This window comes from Leiobunum rupestre, chromosome 5 (genome assembly GCF_980474605.1).
Source record: "Leiobunum rupestre chromosome 5, qqLeiRupe1.1.hap1, whole genome shotgun sequence".
Lineage (NCBI taxonomy): Eukaryota > Metazoa > Arthropoda > Arachnida > Opiliones > Sclerosomatidae > Leiobunum > Leiobunum rupestre.
The window spans coordinates 32377795-32401951 of NC_143388.1; the positions used below are offsets into that span (position 1 = coordinate 32377795).

The 24157-nt window shown below is 36.2% G+C and overlaps 4 protein-coding genes across 6 annotated transcripts; 1 reads left to right on the forward strand and 3 right to left on the reverse strand.

Moving 5' to 3' along the window:
* Nucleotides 1-2503: 2503 nt before the first annotated feature.
* Nucleotides 2504-3442, reverse strand: LOC149944183 (uncharacterized). The gene has a single exon (XM_090176302.1). The coding sequence runs from the start codon at nt 3440-3442 to the stop codon at nt 2504-2506; it is 939 nt and encodes a 312-aa protein (XP_090032428.1).
* Nucleotides 3443-4677: 1235 nt separating this feature from the next.
* On the reverse strand, nt 4678-6458 carry LOC149944184 (alpha-ketoglutarate-dependent dioxygenase alkB homolog 3-like). Of its 2 annotated transcripts, none has more exons than XM_090175220.1 (8): nt 6126-6458; nt 5982-6071; nt 5736-5911; nt 5575-5672; nt 5312-5513; nt 5031-5252; nt 4887-4967; nt 4678-4832 (listed from the first exon to the last, which is right to left on the reverse strand). In XM_090175220.1, exons 1-8 carry the CDS (start codon nt 6196-6198, stop codon nt 4758-4760), a joined length of 1017 nt encoding a protein of 338 aa, XP_090031346.1. In that variant the 5' UTR covers nt 6199-6458; the 3' UTR covers nt 4678-4757. The 2 variants fall into 2 exon arrangements, with proteins under 2 accessions (XP_090031346.1, XP_090031347.1); XM_090175221.1 differs by having other exon boundaries at nt 5736-5899; nt 6126-6452.
* A 1663-nt stretch (nt 6459-8121) lies between these two features.
* On the forward strand, nt 8122-13456 carry LOC149944185 (ubiquitin carboxyl-terminal hydrolase 20-like). 2 transcript variants are annotated; one of them, XM_090175944.1, is made up of 15 exons: nt 8122-8514; nt 8577-8910; nt 8974-9043; nt 9101-9579; nt 9641-9872; nt 9937-10129; nt 10187-10398; nt 10461-10611; nt 10682-10862; nt 10922-11118; nt 11181-11368; nt 11432-11540; nt 11606-11708; nt 11778-11846; nt 11910-13456. In XM_090175944.1, the coding sequence occupies exons 1-15, from the start codon at nt 8443-8445 to the stop codon at nt 12233-12235; spliced, it is 2916 nt and encodes a 971-aa protein (XP_090032070.1). In that variant the 5' UTR covers nt 8122-8442; the 3' UTR covers nt 12236-13456. The 2 variants fall into 2 exon arrangements, with proteins under 2 accessions (XP_090032070.1, XP_090032071.1); XM_090175945.1 differs by having other exon boundaries at nt 9937-10123.
* Nucleotides 13457-15096, reverse strand: LOC149944186 (beta-1,4-mannosylglycolipid beta-1,3-N-acetylglucosaminyltransferase brn-like). Its single transcript, XM_090175946.1, has one exon. The coding sequence runs from the start codon at nt 15012-15014 to the stop codon at nt 13815-13817; it is 1200 nt and encodes a 399-aa protein (XP_090032072.1). The 5' UTR covers nt 15015-15096; the 3' UTR covers nt 13457-13814.
* Between the last annotated feature and the right edge of the window lie 9061 nt (nt 15097-24157).

Here is a 24157-nt window from a genome sequence, read left to right on the forward strand (position 1 = left end):
TGAGCGTTTTTGGCGGTTTTTTTAATATTCGCGATTATTGCCTTGTAGTGATAGCGCATGGTTACAAAATATACCCGAATTGTTCGAAATTGGTATACAGCTCTGAAAATTGATATACACGTGCCTTGTACTATACTCTCACTTAGTTTAATGTTGTTTTAAAATGATATGTTCTACGTTGCACCGTATCTCCGCAACTTTAGGAATAAAAAATGGTAAATCGCGTGTAGCAGCCGAGTTACACGTGATTTACCATTTTTCCCTATGGAGAAAAATGAAAAATGGTAAAAAACGTCAAGTAAAAAAAATACCTCGATGTGGTTCCATATCAGGTTTTAAGTAGCACTGTGACACGTATTACCATAAAAAAATTCATAACTTTACCACCTTTACCACACGAGCTACACGCGATTTACCATTATTTATTCCTAAAGTTGCGGAGATGCGGTGCAACTTAGATATATTAATTTTAAAAACTCCACGATACTAAGATGCGCGCGTCCTCCCTGGCTTTGGCCTTTCCTGTTACGATCCCTCTGTGAGCGGAATGAATGACATCCAGAATGTTTTGGCGAGCTTCTTCAGGAACAACCAAGCCCTGACCTCTGCAAAGAAGTCCATTCGAGGACAAGTAGAGTTCATCTCGACAGTGAAAGTACGGCCTCGCTCTGACCCGAGCACTTGTCTTAGCATCTGGCCATCCATTAGAGACATGAAAAATTACGTCCTGAAGTGCCAAGCTGCGATCTGTCAAGGTCTTCAACTCGTTCCATCTGGTATTAGACGCTGTTACCAACAGACAGACCTGAACTGGCACTGGAATGGACTCTTCCATAAAATGGTTATCGATCAGTTGGGCTCGGGACAATGCGTCAGCAACGAGGAGTTGCTTCCCTGGAACATACGTCAAATGTACATTATATCGATTTAACTTCAACAATAGTCTCTGAAGTCTCGGAGAAATCGTATCATACGGCTTCAGACTTAACCCCAAAAGCGGCTTATGATCACTCTGGACTTCAACGGGCACCCCATACGTGTAATAATGGAAATGTTGTAGCCCAAATATTACTGCCAGCAACTCCTTTTCAATTTGGGCGTATTTCTGCTGAGTTTCCGATAAAGATGCTGAACCATAGCCCACTGGACCATCATCTTGAAGCAGAACGGCTCCTAGCCCATATTGACTGGCATCCACTGATAGCAGGACTGGTTGACCAGGATTGAAGAACTTCAGACATGGCGCTTCAGACAAAGCGCCCTTGATTGCGTTGAAATCGCTCTGGACATTTGCGTCCCAGCACCATTCTGACGACTGCTTCAACAGTTGACGTAAAGAGTGGGTCAGCGTCGACAGGTTTGGGGTGAATTTGGTGAGATATGTTATCATACCCAAAAATCTTCACAGATCTTCTCTACTCGTTGGCTGGGTATACTTTACGACCGCTTCAATTTTCCCTGGATCTGGCTCTAGACCTTCTTTGGAAACGACATGACCAATATATTTCAATTTCGTCTTGGCCAACTGAATCTTCTGTGGGTTGAATTTAAGATTGACCTCTCTCGCAACGGACAGAGTCCTACGCAGCAATGTACAATGCTCAGCCACGTCTTTGGAACCAATGGCGATATTATCAAAATAGGGGTTGATTCTTGGCTCCTTCTCGAATATGTCATCCATGGCCTTTTGGAATTCCTCTGGCGCATTGTTTAGTCCAAATGGTAAGACCAGAAAGCGATATCTCCCCCATGGTGTTGCAAATGTCGTAAGATATGAAGACTTTTCATCCAACGGCAGCTGCCAGAAGCCATCCTTTGCATCAAGCGCCGTAAAGATACTGCAGCCTTGAAGTCCTGCAAACAGTTTATCTGGTTCTGGTATGGGATAATGCGGACGCATTATCCCTTCATTCAACTGCCTTGGATCTAAACAGATCCGTATTTTATTCGGCTTCTCGATCACCACCATGTTGTTGACCCATTCTGTCGGCTTGTCGACTCTTGTAATAACTTCCAACTCTTCCATTCGTTGCAGCTCGCGCTTTATTTTTTCTTGTTGAGCCAGCGGAATTTTTCTTGGCGCAGAAACGTGAGGGTTGGCGTCTTTCTTCATGTGGATGGTCACCACTCGCTTCAGACGGCCCATACCTGTGAAGACATCGGAAAAATCAGCAAGGACCCTTGCTGGCGTGTCGACTTCAGCTTGACAAACGGATGCTGACTTTCTGACTCTTTCAACCAAACCCAGCTGAACGCAGGTATTAGCGCTCAGAACGGGTGTGGCCATCAGGTCTGTCACGATGAAACGGAATGTACCATCTCTCTTCATAGAGTCTGTGGAGCAGGCTAAACGACAGTCCCCAAGCACAGGAACTTCATTTCCGCTAAAGTCCAGGACTCTCTGATTGGTCTTTCGGACAACTGGACAATTTGACATCTTCAACAGCTCAGATTTTGTAATTACATTTACCTGAGCACCCGTGTCTAGCTTGAAATTGACTTTCTACCCATTGACAGATATTTCTTCATACCAAACGTCACTTTGATCTTGAGAATCGCTTATCACATGTACTGATGCTCCGCACCCTTGGTTACATACGTCGACTGAACCGATGTAGACAACGTCATCCATGGATTGAGAAACTACATCAACTCTCTTATCTTTTGGCGCATGTGGTTTGCTCTCTTTAGCGTTCTTGCGGCACTTGGAGCTGAAATGGTTTTTAATCCCACAGTTGTGGCAAATCTTACCATACGCCGGACAGTTGCTTGAAGCGTGACTTAAACCACAATATCCACAATTTTTAATTTCTCGGGAACTTGCCTTGCTGCGACCTGCTACGACCTTCTTTTTCCGTGTTACGATGTGGACTTCGCTCTTTGGATCGTTCATAGCGATTGCCTGTGCTTTTGATAACTCTGCCGCTTTACAGTCGCTGATAACATCAGCTAGCGTCTTCTTTTTCCGACCGGCTTCCCTGAGAAGTCGTTCTTGTAAAGCTTTGTCTTGCAGCCCATGAACCAGCTTATCTCGCAACATCCTCTCCATGGCCGTGCCGTAGTTGCATTCTTCAATGGCCAGTCGCAGTCGAGAGTAAAATTCAGGAAAAGGTTCACCTTGCTTCTGCTTGATACCCAAGGCAAAAAACGACGCCGAAATCTCATTAGTATATGCATCATACTGTTTGTTGAATTCGTCAAGGATTTGAACCAACGTCACGTCTGTGTCTGGAGACAAAGGTTGTAATTGAAACGAACGATATTGCTGCTTCAATTCGTCCCCACAAACGTGTCTGAACAGCGCTGTCTTTGTCGACTCTTCCTCCGTATCGTATTTCAAGGCTGAGATGTAGTCCGTGAAATCCTGTCGCCAAAATCTCCATGCTTCGGCTGGGTTGTTTCCTGCGTGAAACGGCTTAATCGTCGGAATATTACTCGCCATACTGGAAGATTCCTGAACTAAGCTAAAACTTTGACTTAAGCATAACCTCTTCTAGGCAAAAATTCTATTAGGCGCGACGTTCTTCATAAATCTGACACCATGTTATGTCCTGGCTTAGTGTACCACAATATAAGAAGGAGAGAGAGTAACACCAAGGTTTAGATGCAACTTGAATGTGTTTTATTAGAACCAAGCGAATGAGTTTATATACAAATAAAATAGACCTCTTTTAGGTTTTGTTAAAACAAAGCATATATAAAAAACTAGATTAGCAAAACAAAACAATAACATAACAAAACCTAAAAGAGGTCTATTTTATTTGTATATAAACTCATTCGCTTGGTTCTAATAAAACACATTCAAGTTGCATCTAAAACTTGGTGTTACTCCCCTCCTTCTTATATTGTGGTACACTAAGCCAGGACATAACAGGCAACAAGGGCGTTTTTTGCTTATAAAGTTTTTCCAGCCGGTTTTTTTTTAAATAAAATTTAGGTAGTCGAGAGTATAGTTCAAGGCAAGTGTGTATTAATTTTCAGAGCTGTATACCAATTTCGAACAATTTATCACCCTGCGCTCCCACTATTGGTTAAAAAACGTTTCACTAGAAAAAATAAACGTTGGCCTCAAAACTTTCGAGTACTCGACTCAAAACTCGATCGAGTACTCGCACATTTCTAATATTTAATGCTAAGGGCTCCCAGCGATTTTAAAAAAAAATATTATAGGAATTATAGGAAATTTCTTAGAAAATATAGGAATTTATAGGAACATTTTTAGCCAAAAAATAGGAATTTATATGAACAATTTAGCTAAAAATAGGAATTTATAGGAATTTTTTTTGAAAAAATAGGAATTTATAGGAACTCTGTGAGCCCAACTGTTGAGGTTTTCGGGAACACCGGACCTAAGCCAGAGCTAAGCTCTATTTAGAAGGCAAATTTTCCCCAAACGTTAAGGCGGTTTTCTAATACATTATTTTTAAAATTATAGGAATTTCTAAATATAGCTATAGAAAAACTAGAAAAATTCTAAAAAATAGGAATTTATAGGAACAATTTTGAGAAAATAGGAAATTATAGGAATTATAGGAACTCTGGGAGCCCTGAATGCTGTGACCACCGCATTAAATAAATTATTTGTTCGCTAAATAGCTAATAAAAAAATGAAGCCTGATTATTCAAGTATGAATCTTTTTTAATCATTCCGACATCACATATTACACATAAAGAAAATTTACATTTAAAATTTATTAAAATAAAGCTTAAAAGTACAGTAGGAACTTCTTGTTCAATTCTTTGGAGCAAGTTTTGATTTAAAGAGGTTGAATGCTACGGTATGTCAGATTGATTCTTGGCCCTCTGTCGTGGTATTCGGTAGGGACTCTATGCTGTTAAAACAATTATTAACTTTATTAGTTATAAATAAAGTAGAAATTGCGTACTTTCCAGTCCAATTGCGTATTGCCACTCATCACCAACAAGCTACCAGTAGCTAAATAGACCCTCCATTCTGGCTCGGAAGCCTGGAATGGAAGTTTAATATATTACAAATGAACGTTTTAAAAGAAAATGGTCATATCACACACATCATTGCGTTTCAACTCAAATTTTCTAGTTTCACCCAAAGAAATAGAAGCGATAGTAGGCTGCACTCCCATGGAAACTTCATCGTCGCTGTGCCACGCAACACCATCCTTGCAGTCTCGATAATAATTAAGAAGCACAGAGTTGAATGTCGCATCACATTGGGCCTTTTTAGACAAATATTCCACTATCTTCATTTTGATTGCTTGAACCTCTGGTGCCCACTGAAATAGATTTAAGATTAGAAGCTCTTTGACTATTTGTAAATGTATGAATCATTTACTTCGTTGTTGGCTTTGTGTTTGATTCCCCTGCCATAGATATAATCCAAAGGGCCATACCAATATGTTAATCGGGGGATTGGAATTGGGGTGCCATCTTTTTGCATAGTTTTTTGTTCCCATTCAAAGTATTGGGAGTTTTTCAGGGCATTAAAATAAAACGATGCTTCCTGGGCGTCAAAAAAACTAGGATCATAGTAAATTCTGAAATAATAGTTATTTGAAATGATGATCAAAATGGCATTTGTAATTATTGCTAAATTACAGAGATTCTTTTTCAGCTGTTGGATCTAATTTAATCCATTTTCTGTAATTTTCTCCCTTTAACACCTTACAAGGTGGAGGTGGTTTATCTACTTCTTGCTATGAGAGAAAACCTTATTTTAATATTTTTAAACAAACTAAGATATTGATTTGAAATCATACTCTAGTGCTTTCATAATTAAGTTTAGTCGCCATAGTCTCTGAAACCGTAGTGTTTCGTCCTCCATTCTGCATTTTATCAGCATACTTAATGATTTCTGCATTGACACTATTTACAAGCGATACCTGAGGTGATACATCTGTTGCGTTTGGTGAAGCACCAATACCTGAAAGTGATACTATGTAGGGAAAGGTTAAATAATTTTTTTTTTAAACAAATAAAAGTATATAAGATTAGTTTAGGTTTACTTCTTCTTGGAGGTTTACTATCCAAAGAATAACGGCCTTGTGTTCTAGAGGTTTGTGTTACTTCTGTTGAGTTTGGGGAAGCACCAATACCTGAAAACAGTATTATAATAAAAAATGAAATATAAAGAAATAGTTTTGGTTTACTTCTCCTTGGAGGTTTATTATCCAAAGAATATCGTCCTTGCGTTCTAGCTCTTCTTCTAGCGTCTTCACTCATTTTTGTTATTCAATCTAATATCACAAACCACGTGCTTTCAAGCTGTCAATTTTTTAAAAACAGTGCAGAAGCAAAAGAATCTTCGTTGTCGAAAGGTCAAGCAATTAAAATTTATCTCCTAGGTTACGAACCTTGCTAGGTTACCACCAAATGGCGATAGTAGCGCCAGCCCACGACCAACTTTGACACTCGCGCCATGGCGGCCAACCCATTCGTTGAAGTTTCTATTAGCGTTTTCCATTTGATTGCTCGAGATTCGTACGAAACTGTCTCTGACGTCATAGATCTCGTCCCAATCGACTAGAGTAAAACCGCAAATGAAACAAGTCATAACATTAACATAATTATTCCCGTGCTTTGTTGTTTTTCATCTGCTAGTAATATTAATTTTCGCGTCTTGGTCTGCCATTTTGCCAACAAAACTAAAAGGAACACGCAAAAATTTTCTCCGATCTCGATCTCGATCCGTTGATCTGTCAAAATCGGCAGATCAGTTTTGGGCGATCTTGGACAAAGAATTTAGACCCCAGGAATGGAAACTGCAGCTCTATCTAGTATAATTGTGTGTCTCTAGCCTCCAAAGGCAAACCTAGGTTGACGGGCATATTTCCGGTTCTATTGATTCGCCTAGCCGGAAGCTCTCCCGTCAACTCGAGAGGCGAGGCATAAACGGTTTTTCTTTCGATTCCTGGGGTCTATATTCTTTGTCTTGGAGCACCCGAGAAAGGGAAATGGAACTTGCGAAACTTGATCGATCTAGAGCGCTCGAGAGCAGTCAAATGGAAAACGCTATTCGTTAACCTACGAACAAAAATACCTCTCTGAGCGCCCCTAGCGGAAAATGATTTTTAGAATAGTTTTTGCATTGAAGTTAATATAAAACCATGATAAAACCGAGTGTGGCACTGAACGCCGATAGTTTATAGCAGGAAAATCCTTGTTCATGGAATTTCGGCGAATGGGTTAACCGCTATGGACGCTCCAATAAAAGATACTCGGTTTCTACTCCCCTTTCCAAATTCATCTGGGAAAGAGCTATTTCCGGTCGGTCGGTTAAACGGTTAGAATGGCTAGCCAAATGTCATATTTAAGCCAAATGGAGACGCGTTTTTTCCCTCATGATAATTTTGCGTCAGATAAGAAATCGTTGGCTCACGTGTATAAGGAACATACTAATGTTAATTTTCGATAATATATTTTAAGGTAAAATATATAATGTTACTAAAACTAAGTATAAGAAGATAATAATATTATTATTATCATCCTCTTATGGTATAAATAATTTAAATTATATGTAATATTTTTATAATACCGGCAATTTTAAAGCTTCTCGTGGAGGCAGAGTTAATTCTTTTCGTATAAAATTATATTTTGGAAAAAGATGCAAACTGATTCCTTTAGAACTAAACATTACTTTTGCAGTACGGTATGCAACAAGTGTTTCCTTTTAACCAGGTAACTTTTTTGGCATGTTAAGGCTTAGCAAAAAACCGATGTTACGTTCGAGAAAGTTTCCAGCTTTCTAATATTTCAACAAGCACTATATAAATAATAACTTATGAGTCCTGGATGTCGGAAATATTACTTCTTGGCAATTTCTGGGAAGATGTTTTATTTAAGCGCCTATTGCGCGAGTGTAAAAGTTGGCCGTGGCCAACCTAACGAGTTGTCGAGTTCTAGGGTAATTAAAACTTAAAACGGATCTTACATAAATTTAAAGAATTCATTGGAGAATAACTATAAAAGCTTTTGGAGTGCTTTCGAAGAAGCAAACGAAGGTTTGGACCAAGATTAGTAAAGAAGTTTGTAGAGGGGAGAGGGGTGATGGAAACGGAATAGTTTCCGAATTCTAGGGGAACAAATAATAAAGTGGTCGGTAGCACTGTAGTTACAAAACTCTAAAAAATATTTCCGGTGTTTTATTTATTTCATTTACCTTAGTTTACGCGTTAATATTATTAATCGATAAAATGTAACTTGTTTCTCGGGTTCCCGTATTTTGTGCCCGCTACCTATATATTTTATTGACTTTCTTTGTTAAATCTGTCAGTAAACTCTCTTTATTTACTTGATGTTTGTTGGTTTTTGTAGCCGTAGTTAGAATAACAAAGGCTTAGGGTACATGTTTAAATGTTTCACTAGTTTTAGCAGAGTCATTTTTATCGCTTGTTGTACCACCAACATCGACCGGTTTTCCTTGTGTTTTCTAAATGTAAAAACTATTCTGAAGGGAAAATTTCGATAATGTCAAGCACTTGTGGTCATGTATGCATTGTGGGAGACTATACACAAGAAGATATAGCTAAAAAACAAGAAGTAAGATGAATTGACAAGTATATTGAAGGGTTTTTACTTTGAATGTTATTTAACTTTTGCAGAAAAATAAGTGTGAAAGTTGTGATGCCACTGGTCCTAATCTGTGGGCCTGCTTGCATTATGATTGTCTTTATGTTGGTTGCGGAGATGGGCAAGCAGATCACAGCACGAAGCATTTTCAGAAGAATAGCATGCATTCTTTGACACTGAATTTGTTAACACTAAGAGTTTGGTGCTATCTATGTCAAAGAGAAGTTTTCTTAGAGAACAATGACCCACCCGCCCCAGGAATTTTGTCTCAAGCCGTTCATATATCTAGCAATTTGGTAACTGCTGCAGAACCTGATGTTAATGATGATGATGACAATGATGATCCTCAAAACTTTAAGCCCAGAGGTTTTACTTTTAACTTATTAGAATTGTAAATCTTTCTAAAAAACTTAAATTGGTCCTTTTTAGGTTTAACTGGCCTCCAGAATTTAGGCAATACATGTTATATGAATGCAGCTTTACAATCTCTTTCCAATTGGTTAGTTTGATTATAAAAATTGTTAAACAGTTTAAATATTTTATCTTTTAATTTCAGTCCGCAACTTACGCAGTTCTTCTTGGATTGCGGTTGTTACGTTCGATCGGATGTAAAGCCAGGCTTAGCAAAAAGCTACATGAAATTAATTTCTGAAATCTGGCATAAGCAAAGGCCAAGCTATGTAGTTCCTTCTGGTATTTCGCATGGTATAAAATTAGTGTTCCCAGTTTTTCGTGGCTACACCCAGCAAGATGCCCAAGAATTTTTGCGTTGCTTTATGGATCAACTACACGAGGAATTAAAAGAGTCGGTTCCAGAGTGCGACTCTGATTCTGATTCTGGTTGCATGATGGAAACAAACAACAGTCAAGCTAGTGGAAATGAAACGGATAACTTAATAAGAGACAGTGATAGATTTCACGGCTGTGGTGACAAAAAGGAAGTGGCAGATGTTTCTCCTGAAGATTCGAGTCAATCTGAAGCTGAATTTGAAACTTGTGACTCAGGGTTGAGTAGTGAAAAGAGTTCGTACTCTGGTTAGAATCCAGTTTATTTTTGGTCTCGACATGATGGAGAATTGCAATTTAAATTTTTCAGGCGAATTTGTAGATCAAGAACACATGGATGAAACTGAATTTGTCAGTTCAAACACCAAAGAAAATGAAAACACTCTTCAATCTGGTAGGCAAGGTTTAGATGACAGTGACGAAGGCATTAAATTAGCCAATGAAACTTCTTCAACAGCGTCTCTTGACACGACAATGGAAACCAATGCCGATAGAAATGCAGCTGGACCAAAGTCAACTGACAGAACAAATGCTCCCTACAGGTTCTTAATGAGACCAACATTTACTTAGAAATATTCTTATATTAAATTTTTTTATCTTTTTCAGATTTTCAAACACATTGTCACCTGTAGCCGTTGGAAATAAAGCACACCATGTACCTAACAAATGTGGTCGATCTACGATGAAAGGACAGCAGGGAAAACGAAAAAAGCCTACCCTTTTTCACAGCATTATTTCTGACATCTTTGATGGGAAAATTCTTAGCTCTGTACAGTGCTTAACCTGCGATACTGTAAGTGTAAGTTGGTTCAATTGAAATTTGCGTATATTATATTGAACCCGGGATCTGTTTCAGGTCTCAACGACTCGAGAGACGTTTCAAGATCTTTCGCTACCCATTCCGTCTCGAGATCATCTCAATTTACTTCATTCCACACACGGTGGCCTAATCAACTTACAGAAAGTTAATAGTACCAGTCAAAGCAGTTTAGTAGCTGCTGGAGGATCATGTTCCGAAGGATACAACCACCAAACCTGGTTTCAATGGATGTTTGGTTGGATGTTAAAGTTAGTTTTTGAATTTTTTTATTTACAAATAACATTTATTATATATTTACATACTTTAAAAGCTGGTTCTGGGGTCCAACTATCAGTCTACAAGACTGTCTGTCAGCTTTTTTCTCAGCTGATGAGCTAAAAGGTGATAACATGTATAGTTGCGACAAGTGTAAAAAACTTCGCAATGGCATCAAATATTCAAAAGTCCTTCAACTACCTGAAGTAATTGACAATTTTATGATTTTTTCTAAAATATGGCACTGATTATGTATAAATCGCATTTACATTAAAGGTTTTATGCATTCATTTGAAACGTTTTCGTCACGAAGTTATGTTTTCATCCAAAATTGGTAGTTACGTGACCTTTCCTCTGGAAGGATTGGACATGTCTATGTTCCTTCATAAAGAGTGTCCAAGAGGTGTGACGACGTACGATCTTATTGCTGTGATTTGTCATCATGGAACTGCAGGATGTAATTAACAACTGATAAATACTTAATGTAAAGTTGCCCTAATCCTATTTTAAATTTAGCGGGTCATTACACATCCTATTGTTTGAATCACCTAAATGAACAGTGGTATGAGTTTGATGACCAGTATGTCACTGCTGTTGATCCCCAAGTGGTACAGAACTGCGAGGCCTATGTTCTGTTTTATCGTAAATCCTGTGATGAAATCATTAAGAAACGACAACTAGCCGTAGAGCTAATGGAGAGGAGCAAGTCCGAAGTGAATCTTTATATATCAATTGACCTTTAGAAGTGTTTTTAAAACAATAACGCCATTTCCAGCCTGGACTGCTACAGTTTTTCATATCAAAGCAATGGGTGAACCGCTTCAACACTTTTGCGGAACCTGGACCAATTACCAACACTGACTTCCTTTGCAGTCACGGCGGTGTTCACCCAAATAAAGCAAATTACGTCGAAGATCTTTGTACCATGCTTTCGCAAGCTGTGTGGGAGTACCTACACGACACGTAAGAATAACAAATGTGCTTTGCAAATGATTGTCATTTTTATAAATTTTTGCTCAACTTTAGGTTTGGAGGTGGGCCTCCGTGCAATCATTTATTCATTTGTCCAACATGTCAAGGGGAACAAAAAGCTTTAGAATTTAGACAAAAATTGGAGCATGATACCTTCGTCATGGTAATTCGTATTTACGGTTGTACTACTAATGATTTTTGTAATTCAATTATGCAAATACCTCACAGTTGAACCAAGAATACCAAGCACAAGACTCACCGCAAGCGGTTTATGCCTTGTCCCTCCATTGGTTTAAACAATGGGAAGCCTTTGTCAAAGGAAAATCTAGTGGTACGCGTTTCTTCTACGCCTTTAACTACCAATTTATTTTGGTATTGATATAACTTTTTAAATTTATAGAACCACCAGGTCCTATTGATAACTCCATGATTGGTTACGTTAAAAATGGTGTTAATGTTCTTCGTTCTGGTACATACCCATTATTCCAGTTGCCAAATGAAAATGTAAAACTTAATGAGAACTGATTTCTAGGTACAGACTATGGTTCGATCTCCGATTCAATGTGGAAGTTTCTACTGAAGATTTATGGAGGTGGACCTGAAATTGTCTTACAGAAAAGCATTCAACATATGCAAAATACAAGCAGCAGCCAGTCCATTCCTACTGCCGTTCAACAAAGCGCTTTAGCGTCGCTTCACACTACAGGCAGAGCCAGTACTGCAACCAATTTATCTGGAGGGGCCAGCGTAAAAAGAGAGAAAGAAACTCCCGTTGTGCACGATTCACCATGTGGCTCGTTAGCCAGTTCGTACAAGGGATCATCAGCTTCGAGTTTAAATCCTTTCGCAAGCGAGTGAGTTTTCTACTAAAGACTTGGAAAGCTGGGGCATTATTCATTACTGAAAATCTCAGTATAAAAAAGTGATTGCGTAAAGTGCAGTATTTATATATTTAAAAAAAAAGAGAGGCAAGAGCCAAATTTTAGAAAACCAGGTTTTAATCAGTAATTTCAACTAGTCTGATATGAAACAGCCTGTTGCTCTGGTGGCAACATTTACTAACTGATAGAAAGTTAAATTTTTATTTCAAAATTTCACCTTTTATCTTAAATATGAAGGAATTTTCTAAATTATAAATAAATTACCTAAAATACTACGCGTGTCATAGAAAATTTTAATCAACTAACGTATGTTTTGATTTTAACAAGGGCTGTTTATAAAAATTTGGCCTATTTTACAATTAACTTAGAGAAACAAAATTTAAAGTAAATTTTCTATTCCATTTCATAAAATTCCTAAAATCTGATTAAAATAAAATTTAACAAAAACTCCAAAGTAACCAGAAGTAAATGGACATTATCAGTAAGCAATATATTCCACACGTTAATATCTTCACTTCTTTAACTAATGATTGATTTACTCCATAAATGGTGTTTATAGTTATTATTTTTTTGATTTAAAGGTAAAAATTAATAGCATTCGTGTTTGCTAGAATAGGAAGTTAAATCTTTTCATTTTTGGAGTTTCTTCCAATACCCGTGTTTATTTACTTCTGGTATTACAATATAATAATTACTATGAAAGTTATTGTTATGTAACGTATTGAGAAACATTACATGTAATACAGGCACTTTCAACTCAAAAAATAGAATTTCTCTTTCCGAGTTGTTTCTCACATAATATAACCACAAATTATTCAGACTTTACGGCGAGTAGCTGATTAATATTTTAAAACTAGATTCATCACTCGTGATACGAAATAATTCACAACTAAGTCAGTTTATTTCATTGTTAAAGTTTAATACTATTTATTTATAAGAGACATTTCGTAAACTTTTCATGTCTGTAAAACTTTTTGAGAGTTTAATCTGCAATATTGTGTGAAACTAAGTACCTGCACTTAGAAAAAAAAGGGGAAAAAATGTGACAACCATATCTATATAAGGAATAAACCCAAAGAACTCACTTTTTAAGAAAATAAGACGGAGAAAAAGAAAGGTTATTTCTTTCAATCTGACACAAACAATCCAAATAAAAAATAATAATACTGCTTGAACAATAAAGTTAAAATGATAAAAACTATATACCAAAGCTTTTAAGAAATATTTTACATTATTAACCATTCACATTAAAAGTAATAATAAAAAAATTCTGATACCATGAAATGTAAAACGAGGGAAAATAAAACTGTATTTTCTTGGAAACATTTTTTGGGATTTTTTAAGGCCTACATTTTTAGGATTTTATAGGTTTGATTGTCTAAGGTAGATTTTAAGTTTACACTCAACCAACTTTGAAGAGTTTATGTCATTTAAAACTATAGCTATTTTGAATCTAGTTGTATTTTATTTTTAAGTCCACACAGATATGTTCTTTGAATCATGCATAATTTCTCAAAACTTTGAATAATTTTAAAATTTAAATATCTAAAAAAATTCTAAGCATTTCCAGCACTTCTTTGTTCTTCCCAGGTTTTGTACAAGATTTGAGGGTTGTTAAACCCATGAGCAACTACAACATCGGAAAACCCATCTTTAGTGTAAGATTTCCCCCAAAAATAAAATCTATCACTATGGATAGGAGAAATATCTGCCCTTTTGGCCAAAATTCCCATGTAAATATCGTCAAATTTAAAATTTTTCGTATAGAAACTGACGTGATACATATCACTCAAAGCGGGAAAGCTAAGAGCCACAGCACCAGCACTAATATAAGGTGGATATTTATGATACGGGTAATCGGCTAAGCTGATATACCATTTACTAGTTTTATGTCTCATGGGACTAGAGCTGGGAAATAAATATCCACCGTATAATCTCCCGTCATAAAACTTTCTTCCATTTTCCAGACTTTGGCTTTCAAATTCTTCAACGTAGTCTACATCATCTTTAATTACGCTGTCAAAATTACTTTTTAAGACTACTCCAAACATTAACTTTCTGGAAGCCATAATTTGTACATCTAAAGGGTTTCTCAAAAATTTAAGTAGATTTTTTATAGAAACATACATATCATCATCTACTAAAAACACAAATTGAGTTTTGGGGCAGTTGATCACAGCCCATTTGAACCCCATCATCGTTTTGATGGTATTGTTGTAATATGCATCAACAAAATCCGCTTGTACTAAGTCGTTGAACTTCTCATTTTCTATGTTAATTTTACGCTGTGTGTTATCTTCGAAAGGATCAGTCCCAACTAAAAAAACTCTTCTTATTTTGACATCGGAAAACCTCCGTTCAAATCCCCAAGAATTTCTTATGGCATCTCTCTGCTTAAAATTGTTCATGGCAGACTTGATTAATATTAATAACGTGATATCGTCGTATTCTCTTTCGTCCAAAGTTTTGCATTTTATTTTATTGCTAATTAAGAAAGTGTAATTGTAAAAGTTAATGGGGTCAACCTCAACCTTCTGCCCTTCCTTTTTTGCACTAATAAGTTTCATCACATTGATATCCAAAGGATATGAGAAGTTGTCGTAGTGAGTTTCCAAAACATGACTGAAAAGTCCGCAGATATCGGCAATGATAACCACCAGCACTCCACACAGAACATATTTAATTTTTAATCTGTAGAAGGTTAATTTCATTCTACAGAGCTTGGGAGAAAAGTAACCAAAATGTAGTTTCGTCATGCATAATCCGTGAAACCAAGGCTAAAATTTTATCACAGGCCCCTATCGGATCAGCAAAACCGCGTGGCATCGAAATATTCCGGGTAAGTTTCTCTAAAGAAAATATAGTGAGGAATAGAAATTTAAGCAAGGGGCACTCACTTCCGCTAGTATTATGACGTAAGCCTATTCTACAAAAGCTTTCAAACGTCGAGTATGGTATTAACGCCTCCTAGAAGTTGTAGTTTCTATTCCTCCTCTTAATTTTCTTTGGTTTCTCTTTCAGGAGCGTCTTAGAACATTTCATTGGTTATAATCATTTTTGTCAACCAATCAACAACGTTCTTTTTGGAAATATTTTTCGAAACGCCGACTTTTTTTCAATTTTTTTTGCGTTTCGCAACGTTCATTAGGTATCGAATTCCTTAGTAAGATTGATTTAATTCGTTCTTTGTTTTGGTCAATTATGCGTATTTTCGTAACCGTTATCCTCTAATTACAGCTTTAAATTAATTTAATTAGATTTCGTTTCGGACAAGTTCACTGACCGTAGCTTAGCAAGCCGCGGTGTGAGAGGCCTCTGCCGGGCGATTCGATTTTCAATGTTAAGGGGGGTGGAAACGTTAAAGCGTTTCGCCTATCGCCTATTTCGTTCCATGCCGGGGGACGCAGACAGGCAGGCTTTTCGAACAACAAAATTGACCTCAAAACATTTAAAAGTAGGCCTAGATGCACCTTTCAATTATCGGAAAGACCGCAAGTACTACAAGCTCTACATCGGAATTATAGTATGAAAAGTACTTTTATTAATATCGTTCTACAAGAATTTTGGACGTTACCGTGTCTAAATGCTTGCAGAGGCCCTTTAGCTCCTCTTAAAATGGGCCTCCTGTTGTGCATATATTTGCTTTAGAAGAAGCCTAGGCTTAGATCAATCTCAACATTCAAGCATTTATCACTTGAGAAAGGTAACTTTATTTCTTTGGAATACCCTACAAGTAGATTTACAATATAATCGGACGTATGGACCTAAATTTGCTAAATTTAAAAGCATTTTATCTTGTGAAGTATCTAAAGAATGTTATTTTGCACAGAGATTCTGTCAACTTTTCAATTGTGGCTGATAATTCATTATCAGGATTTGATATCTGGCTCCAAAATATTTGGACTCTTCATTTGATAATTGAAGACTGTTAGAAGGTCAATCACCAATATACCAAAAGGACAAATGGATTTAGATGATGAATGTAAGTGTCAAATTTCTTGTTTACACATTTGTATTTTAGCGTGTTACTTATGCCATAATTTGGGATTAAGTTGTTTGTGAGATTAAATAGCATTAAAATATCGATTTCCCTTTCATTTTGACCACTAAATCTATACAATTTATGTAATTGAGAATGTCCCAACCCTGTGCTGCTTTTCAATCTTATCTAGGTCAAAACACAATTTTTATGTAGGTCCTGCTAGGTCTAGGTCTATAATATTAGCAGGTGCATTTCATTAAGAATTCGATCCGTATTTAATTGATGGATTTATTGATATCATAGATATTTTAACTATTTTATTATCATTTATCACTCCGTATTGAAAATATTAAACTCCCGATCGGCAGTAATATCGCCAAACAGATGGCGCTAGTGGTTCCGTAAGCCACAGAAATTGTCGAAATCATAGTTTCGTAAGTCGATTTGCAAGATTTTGATAAATTAAAAATGAGCGCGTGACAATGAAAAGTAGGTTCTCTCGCTATATTCTCGTTTTCGTAGGCACCCGTAAGTTGTCTTAACCTTTGAGAAAGGGTTAAATTTTTTTTCCAATATACACTGGTTTCTTATACGCCGCGATAAAAATCTGTTTTTTTTTCTTCGCCGGGGAGGGAGGGGGAAAGGAAAAGGGGGACGTCTGCGAACATTAAGGAATTCAACAGTGGCTCGTTTCTCTACTGACCTTGAATCGGCCAAGTTGTTTCGCAGGTTTTTCAACTCTGTTGCTATAGAGACGGGAAAATATCTATATATGAAAAACTAGATACCGAATCGAGGATTCAGCCCGTGACGTCAGTACGCGGCGCGATTGTATAAGCCGGTTCTTTTAAAAAGCAAAATAACCACCCTTTTTTTGTCCTTTCCCAGTAACATGGCTTGGCTTTAGTAGTCTGCTAACCCGAATTTGTTATTTTCACACTTTTAATACGTTACCATTTTATTTATTAACACTCTTTTACGTAAAATCGCGCATCGGTTTAAGTTTATTTTCTTAAACGATTCGTTTACAAATACCTAACGATCGTACCGAATTTTTTTCGCGTCCGAATTATCGGAACTAATAGCTAGATGGCGCCAGCCTTCACGTACCCTTTGCGATTACGCTTTTTTGGCTCTTATAAGTCACGAAGGCCAAACTTTAAAAGTTCAATGAAATTAAACCTACCGTCTAGCGAGCGAAAAAGAAATAATTATTGTCAAAGGTTGTTCACTGCTGCTGGGTGAAAACACAGAATCTAATAATGTTTTTGGATTGTATCCAACTCCGTCGGTTTTAAATAAGCAAGGCCATAAATTTTTATTCGCTTTCGTATCGCCGTGTAAAAAAGGGTTAGCTTAACTTCTATTTTAAAAGCGAGTTAAAAAAATTCCTCTGTCAGTCTCGAAATGGCCTCCAATTTTTTCTCAACAACGGTATCTACCTTATCAGTTATCACCTTGACACCAAAATAAAGCATTTTTTAGCGAGTTCTAATACCCCTGTCGTTAGAAAACGTTGTAAGTTAGTTTTTTACGGTTTGAGGTTTGGCGTATAGGCCTATTTAAATTAAATTAACAGAGTTTTAGTTGAATGTGGTTGAAGGCGACAACTTGTTTCGAAGGCGTGAATTTTACGATAAAAATATATGATCTCGAAGCTACTTCATAATGATGATGAAAATACCTCATTCTAGAAATAGAGCCGCCATCTAGTGTCAGAAACGAGCGTTCAGAAATTATATGATTTTAGTTATTGTAAAACATTCTCTATAGAGTTCACTCAACGAACTTCCTCTTAATTCAGGGTTGTCACAGGTCAGGAAAACAGGGTTGCCACACGTCAGGGAAATCAGGGAATTTAAGAATGGACCTAAAAAGTCAGGGAAATGTCAGGGAATTTTTAGAATTTGTAAAAAGTCAGGGAATTAAATTTTATCTTGGCACTTTTTTAAGATTATTTTTTAGACCAGATCTATGACAAATTTTATGATTATCATTTATTTCCTTGAAAGTTTGGCTAATTTTTTCAACATTGCAATAACCTTTTTACTGAAATATAAGTTCATTAAAATTTATTAACTTCTGATAAAAGTCAAATATAAAATAAAAATTGGCCTTAAAATGTCAGGGAAAATGTCTTAAAATAGTCAGGGAATTTGAATCTCAAAATTTTGTGGCAACCCTGGAAAAGGTTGGGGAATTTTATCAACTGGGAAAAACGTCAGGGGAATTTTAAAAACTGGTAAAAGTGTGAAGGATTTTTATAAACTGGTAAAAGTGTGAAGGAATTTTAAAAACTGGTAAAAGTGTGAAGGATTTTTATAAACTGGTAAAAGTGTGAAGGATTTTTATAAACTGGTAAAAGTGTGAAGGATTTTTATAAACTGGTAAAAGTGTGAAGGATTTTTATAAACTGGTAAAAGTGTGAAGGAATTTTAAAAACTGGTAAAAGTGTGAAGGATTTTTATAAACTGGTAAAAGTGTGAAGGAATTTTAAAAACTGGAAAAAGTGTGAAGGATTTTTATAAACTGGTAAAAGTGTGAAGGAATTTTAAAAACTGGTAAAAGTGTGAAGGATTTTTATAAACTGGTAAAAGTGTGAAGGATTTTTATAAACTGGTAAAAGTGTGAAGGAATTTTAAAAACTGGTAAAATTGTGAGGGAATTTTAGGAACTGATAAAATTGTGAAGGAATTTTAATAGCTTACAAAAGTGAGGCAATTTTAAAAACTGGGAAAAGTATGAGGCAATTTTAAAAACTGGTAAAAGTGAGATGGAATTTTATAAACTAGTAAAAGGGTGAGAGAATTTTAAAAACTGGTGAAAGTGAGATGGAATTTTAAAAACTGGTGAAAGTGTGAGGGAATTTTACGAACTGGTGAAAGTGTGAGGGAATTTTAGGAACTGGGAAAAGTGTGAGGGAATTTTATAAACTGGTAAAAGTGTGATGGAATTTTATAAACTGGTAAAAGTGTGATGGAATTTTATAAACTGGTAAAAGTGAGATGGAATTTTATAAACTGGTAAAAGTGAGAGGCAATTTTAAAAACTGGTAAAAGTGAGAGGCAATTTTAAAAACTGGTAAAAGTGAGAGGCAATTTTAAAAACTGGTAAAAGTGAGAGGCAATTTTAAAAACTGGTTAAAGTGAGAGGCAATTTTAAAAACTAGTAAAAGTGTGATGTAATTTTAAAAACTGGGAAAGTGTGAGGGAATTTTTTAAAACTGGGAAAGTGTGAGGGAATTTTTAAAAACTGGGAAAAGTGTGAGGGAATTTTTAAAAACTGGGAAAAGTGTGAGGGAATTTTTAAAAACTGGGAAAAGTGTGAGGGAATTTTTAAAAACTGGGAAAAGTGTGAGGGAATTGTTAAAAACTGGGAAACGTGTGAGGGAATTGTTAAAAACTGGGAAAAGTGTGAGGGAATTGTTAAAAACTGGGAAAAGTGAGAGGCAATTATTTTAAACAGTTATTGAAATAGCCCGATCCTGAAACGTTTTCAAATTATTTACGGTTCCCTTAAACTCCCCCAATTGATAATGCCATGATTGCCATCTAGCGCTTCGAATCCTGCCCTGAAGTGAGCTTTAAGGAAATCTAAATAAACGTAATATTATATTTCGATTAAATGTTTCCAAAAGTTTCCAGCGTTTGTAAATGGGTTAGAAATGGAAACGGCACCACATAAAAATAGCGCGTATGTAAATAAGTGAAAACCAGATAGAGGTTTATGAAAACTAAAACTTGTCGGAACGAGTTTTCGACTCTTCCTCCGAACGCTGGCATCTTGGTTTGACGTGGCACGCCTTCCACGGAGTACTTTCCGTTTCGATTAAGTTGACTTAATGACCTTGGCCTTGAAGAGCTTCGCGGGAATGTGGGTTTCACGTTACGTCCCACCCGCGGCAAGACTACCATCCTTTCGATTTTATTTTTTTTTAATAAACGTTGACCACGTAAACCAAAACAAAGCGCAAACTGATCACGTGATCCTCAAACCCACTAATTTGCGTAATTCCGTTTGGAACCTCTCCAAATTGAAGAGTCGCCGGGTTTTTCGCGGTTCATGGTGCGTAGGTTTCTAAGAAATTTAACAATAAAAGGTTTTACTATTAATTACTAACAACAGCACCTCTAGGGTGTGATGCGCGTGGAATGGGACGCGAATTTTGAAAGGGCTAAATAAAATATCTTTTAATATATTTTGATGGTGTGGTTTTATTTTTTACATACCAATGCGGGCAGGACCATAGTCCATAGAATATTCCAAACTTTACATCGCGGCTGTTAAGCTGGTTTTTACCTACATTGGTAATTATGTGTATTAAAATCGTGTGCGGTGTGGCAGCCGCCGTACTGCACATACTCTTCAACCGCTAAGGTTAAAATGGTAATTGATGCACCTATCTGTAGGAAGTTATACGCCATCAACACCAAACTGGTTTTTACCTTCAATCTCCAATTGGTAATTGTGTGTATTAAATAGTGTTGTAAGTCCGAAAATGACCGAGGCCTTTTCCGTATTTTTCTGAAAAAAATAAAAAAAAATGTTTAATTCCATGATTAGTATAATATTGTTTTCAAATTTAAATAAAGCGGTATTTTTTCGAATCTAAAAGTAAAACTAAACCTCTAGACTAGTTTAAACTGATAAACAATGTAACACTATTAAAGTTTTGTAGAATGTTTACTGATATTAGACATTTTATATCGATAAAAAGTCAAAAACATTAAAAACCCTTAAAAAGTAATTTATGGTTCAATTTTTTATTGTTCCGATTTTAATGGTTCTTTGGTGAAAAACTGAAACATTATCTCACGTGTAAGTGATGCTACATATCTGAAATATATTATTTACATCATTTAAATGTATATACTGATTATAAGTAGCTTTTTGCCATATTTGCCACTTTTTGCCACTGACATTTATTCTAAAAAGTGACATTTAGGTAACACTGTTAAAATGGTAAATGATTTACCTATCTGTATTAAGTTAAACTCCATCAATGCCACACTGGTTTTTACCTACAATCCCCAATGGGTAATTGTGTGTATTAAAATCGTGTGCGGTGTAGCCGCCGCCGTACTGCACATAACTCTTGAACCGCTAAGGTTAAAATGGTAAATGATACACCTATCTGTAGGAAGTTAATTAATGCCACAATATTGATTTCGGTGATCGGTGCGCTGGAAGTTGGTAATTTGCTCGTTTTAGTAATTGCGACGATAGTGTGTACTAAAATGTCGTCGACATCTTGTTCAATTGTATCCGCATTTAAATATCACGTAGAGATAAGAAAATTTTTTCTTGATACAAAGTATTAAATAGCCAAAATACTGATAAGCAATCTCACTTAACCTTATCCACATATCCACAAACTATATATAACTCAAATGAAAAATGTATATACATACATACATATATTTATTTTCCTTTTGATTATACAAACCCCTTTTGAAACCGCCGGGGAAACCATTTTCACTTTTTCCAAGGGAGAAGATCCTTTTACAGGGGTAGTCTTACCAAAAATTTAAGTTGTCTAAAAACTACGAAAATGTAATAATAATAATAATCAGCTAGGCTAATACCCAAGGCACCACCTTAGGCCCAAGTCATCTAGCGACTTTTAAGGCCATTGGTTCAGGTGGCCGGGTTACAACGCGTAGGAGGGTGGTGGCCAGCCCTTCAAGCCACGCGAGCCAACAGCTCCCTACACTCACCTTTACCGTTAACCTCAAGTTTTTATGGAAAGGGGAAACCGAAAAACTCGAGGGAAAACCCCTTAAACCAGTGGGGATATAACTTGCAATCTCAAGTTGTTCCGAGTTTTCACCCAGTGCCGCTAGCTAGGATCGAACCCGGTTCCCTTTGCTGCGAGGCGAAAGAGCTAACCAATCCGCTATTTTTTCTAAAGTGTTAAATAGTGGTTTTTTTTAATATATCGTTTTGAATTAACTTCCAAAAAAAATTAAAATGGCGCCATCTAGTAGAAATAAATGCATTAATATCGAACCTTTAAAGGAAGTATGAACCTAGTGATGATTGGCGCTAGTTACGCTAAAAACAAGTCTTAGCGCGCGTTAGTAGACGATTTTTCGATTTAGTTCATACTCCCAGGGTGAACAGACTTCCTTCATTTTAACCTATTTTCCTATAATTTCACGGTCGTTTGAAAATGAAAGAACTTTTTTGAACGTTTCTTAGAACCTCTAATGAAAACACAGCCACTTTCGAACCAAATCTGGAAATGTACGGCCTTTGTAAATCCGCTAAGTGATCCAATAATGCAATGCAGTATACAAATTTTTTTCAATATTCTTGGTGATTCGAGTCAAAGTATACCGATATGCAATAATTACCTTATTATTTTTTCCCATATTTTCCTATAATTCGCCTATTTTATTTCTTATATTTTCCTATAATTCGCCTATTTTATTTCTTATATTTTCCTATAATTCGCCTATTTTTCCCTATATTTTCCTATAATTCGCCTATTTTATTTATATTATCCTATAATTCGCCTATTTAGTTAATTCGCCTATTTTACTTCCTATATTTTCCTATAATGCCTATTTTCCCCTATATTTTCCTATAATTCGCCTATTTTATTTCTTATATTTTCCTATAATTCGCCTATTTTTCCCTATAATTCGCCTATTTAGTTTCCTATAATTCGCCTATTTTACTTCCTATATTTTCCTATAATGCCTATTTTCCCCTATATTTTCCTATAATTCGCCTATTTTTCCCTATATTTTCCTATAATTCGCCTATTTTATTTATATTATCCTATAATTCGCCTATTTAGTTTCCTATAATTCGCCTATTATTCCCTATATTTTGTTATAATTCGCCTATTTCATTTCGTATATTTTCCTATAAACTTTTCAAAGTCTTTCCCTGGTCACCCTGTAAATAAAATAAAACTTTAAATAGTTATTTAAATCAAATTATTTAATCAAGCCCTGGTCACCCTGTACTCCCTTTAAGGGCTTCCGAATGTTGGTTTCCCTGTAAGCTACATCATTCTTAAAGCTTTCGATTTCGTAGATTTCGAATCACTCTATAAAATCCAATGGCTCACTTTCAAAATGGCGGAGTGACGAAAATCACCCACTTTTTTGACTTGACTGGTAAAAAAAGGTTCTTAAATTTCCCCCAACTTCCGGCCCATGTTTTTGTTCCATTCCAGGGGGTGTCCCTCCTTTCTCCGGGTGGGGAGGTAATGTAGGCCACCGGGAACACTCCTCCGAACCGCGTCTTGGGTCTAGGAAATTACTATACCTCCCTCTGCCGGCGCGCATGTCGGGTCCACGTGCGTCGCGTGTGTTTTTGCGTGGCGGAAGACGATCAGGGTTCTGGCGGTGCTCGCGAGAGCGAAAGGATAACACCTTGACCTTCAGACGCGTTCGTGGAGACTGCAGCCGTTTGCTAATGAACATCTGGTCCGTGTGTGTTTTTTTCAGGAAATCACTTTAGCTGGGTTTATCACTTCTGGGTTTAATTTTCATTTTTATGTTATGGCTGAAATGGGGTGCCGGAAATATTATCTGGGTTAGCTGAGATGGATCCACAAACAGAGATTTGTTTTCTGTTTATATCGTATTTAAAGTTTAAATTTTCAAAAGACGCGGTTGTAATAAGTGTTACTTTTAATTCCACGATTTTGTAATGATATTTATTTTTATAGCAAGAAAATTAATGTATTTTATTGTGTACTATATTAATTTCGATCAATTTTATCGAAATAATTTTGGATTCATTAAATTAATCGTAAAATATACGATAGCAATTTTAATATCGATTAATATTTAAGATTTTGGATATTAATTTTATTAAATATTTACGATATGCAATATTTATTTCGATAAATTTCTATTAATCGCCCAATATTAATTTCTATTAATCGCCCACTATTAA

Excerpts from the sequence above, each read along its gene's own strand:
- LOC149944186 (XM_090175946.1), bottom strand. The coding sequence starts at position 15,014 with ATGACGAAACTACATTTTGGTTACTTTTCTCCCAAGCTCTGTAGAATG.
- LOC149944183 (XM_090176302.1), bottom strand. The coding sequence starts at position 3,442 with ATGGCGAGTAATATTCCGACGATTAAGCCGTTTCACGCAGGAAACAAC.
- LOC149944185 (XM_090175944.1), top strand. The coding sequence starts at position 8,443 with ATGTCAAGCACTTGTGGTCATGTATGCATTGTGGGAGACTATACACAA. Across the intron at positions 10,399-10,460 it reads ATGTTTGGTTGGATGTTAAA|CTGGTTCTGGGGTCCAACTA; the intron begins GTTAGTTTTTGA and ends ATACTTTAAAAG. Across the intron at positions 10,863-10,921 it reads TCATCATGGAACTGCAGGAT|CGGGTCATTACACATCCTAT; the intron begins GTAATTAACAAC and ends TTTTAAATTTAG.
- LOC149944184 (XM_090175220.1), bottom strand. The coding sequence starts at position 6,198 with ATGAGTGAAGACGCTAGAAGAAGAGCTAGAACGCAAGGACGATATTCT. Across the intron at positions 5,912-5,981 it reads TAGTAAACCTCCAAGAAGAA|TATCACTTTCAGGTATTGGT; the intron begins GTAAACCTAAAC and ends TTCCCTACATAG. Across the intron at positions 5,673-5,735 it reads TTAATTATGAAAGCACTAGA|CAAGAAGTAGATAAACCACC; the intron begins GTATGATTTCAA and ends TTTCTCTCATAG.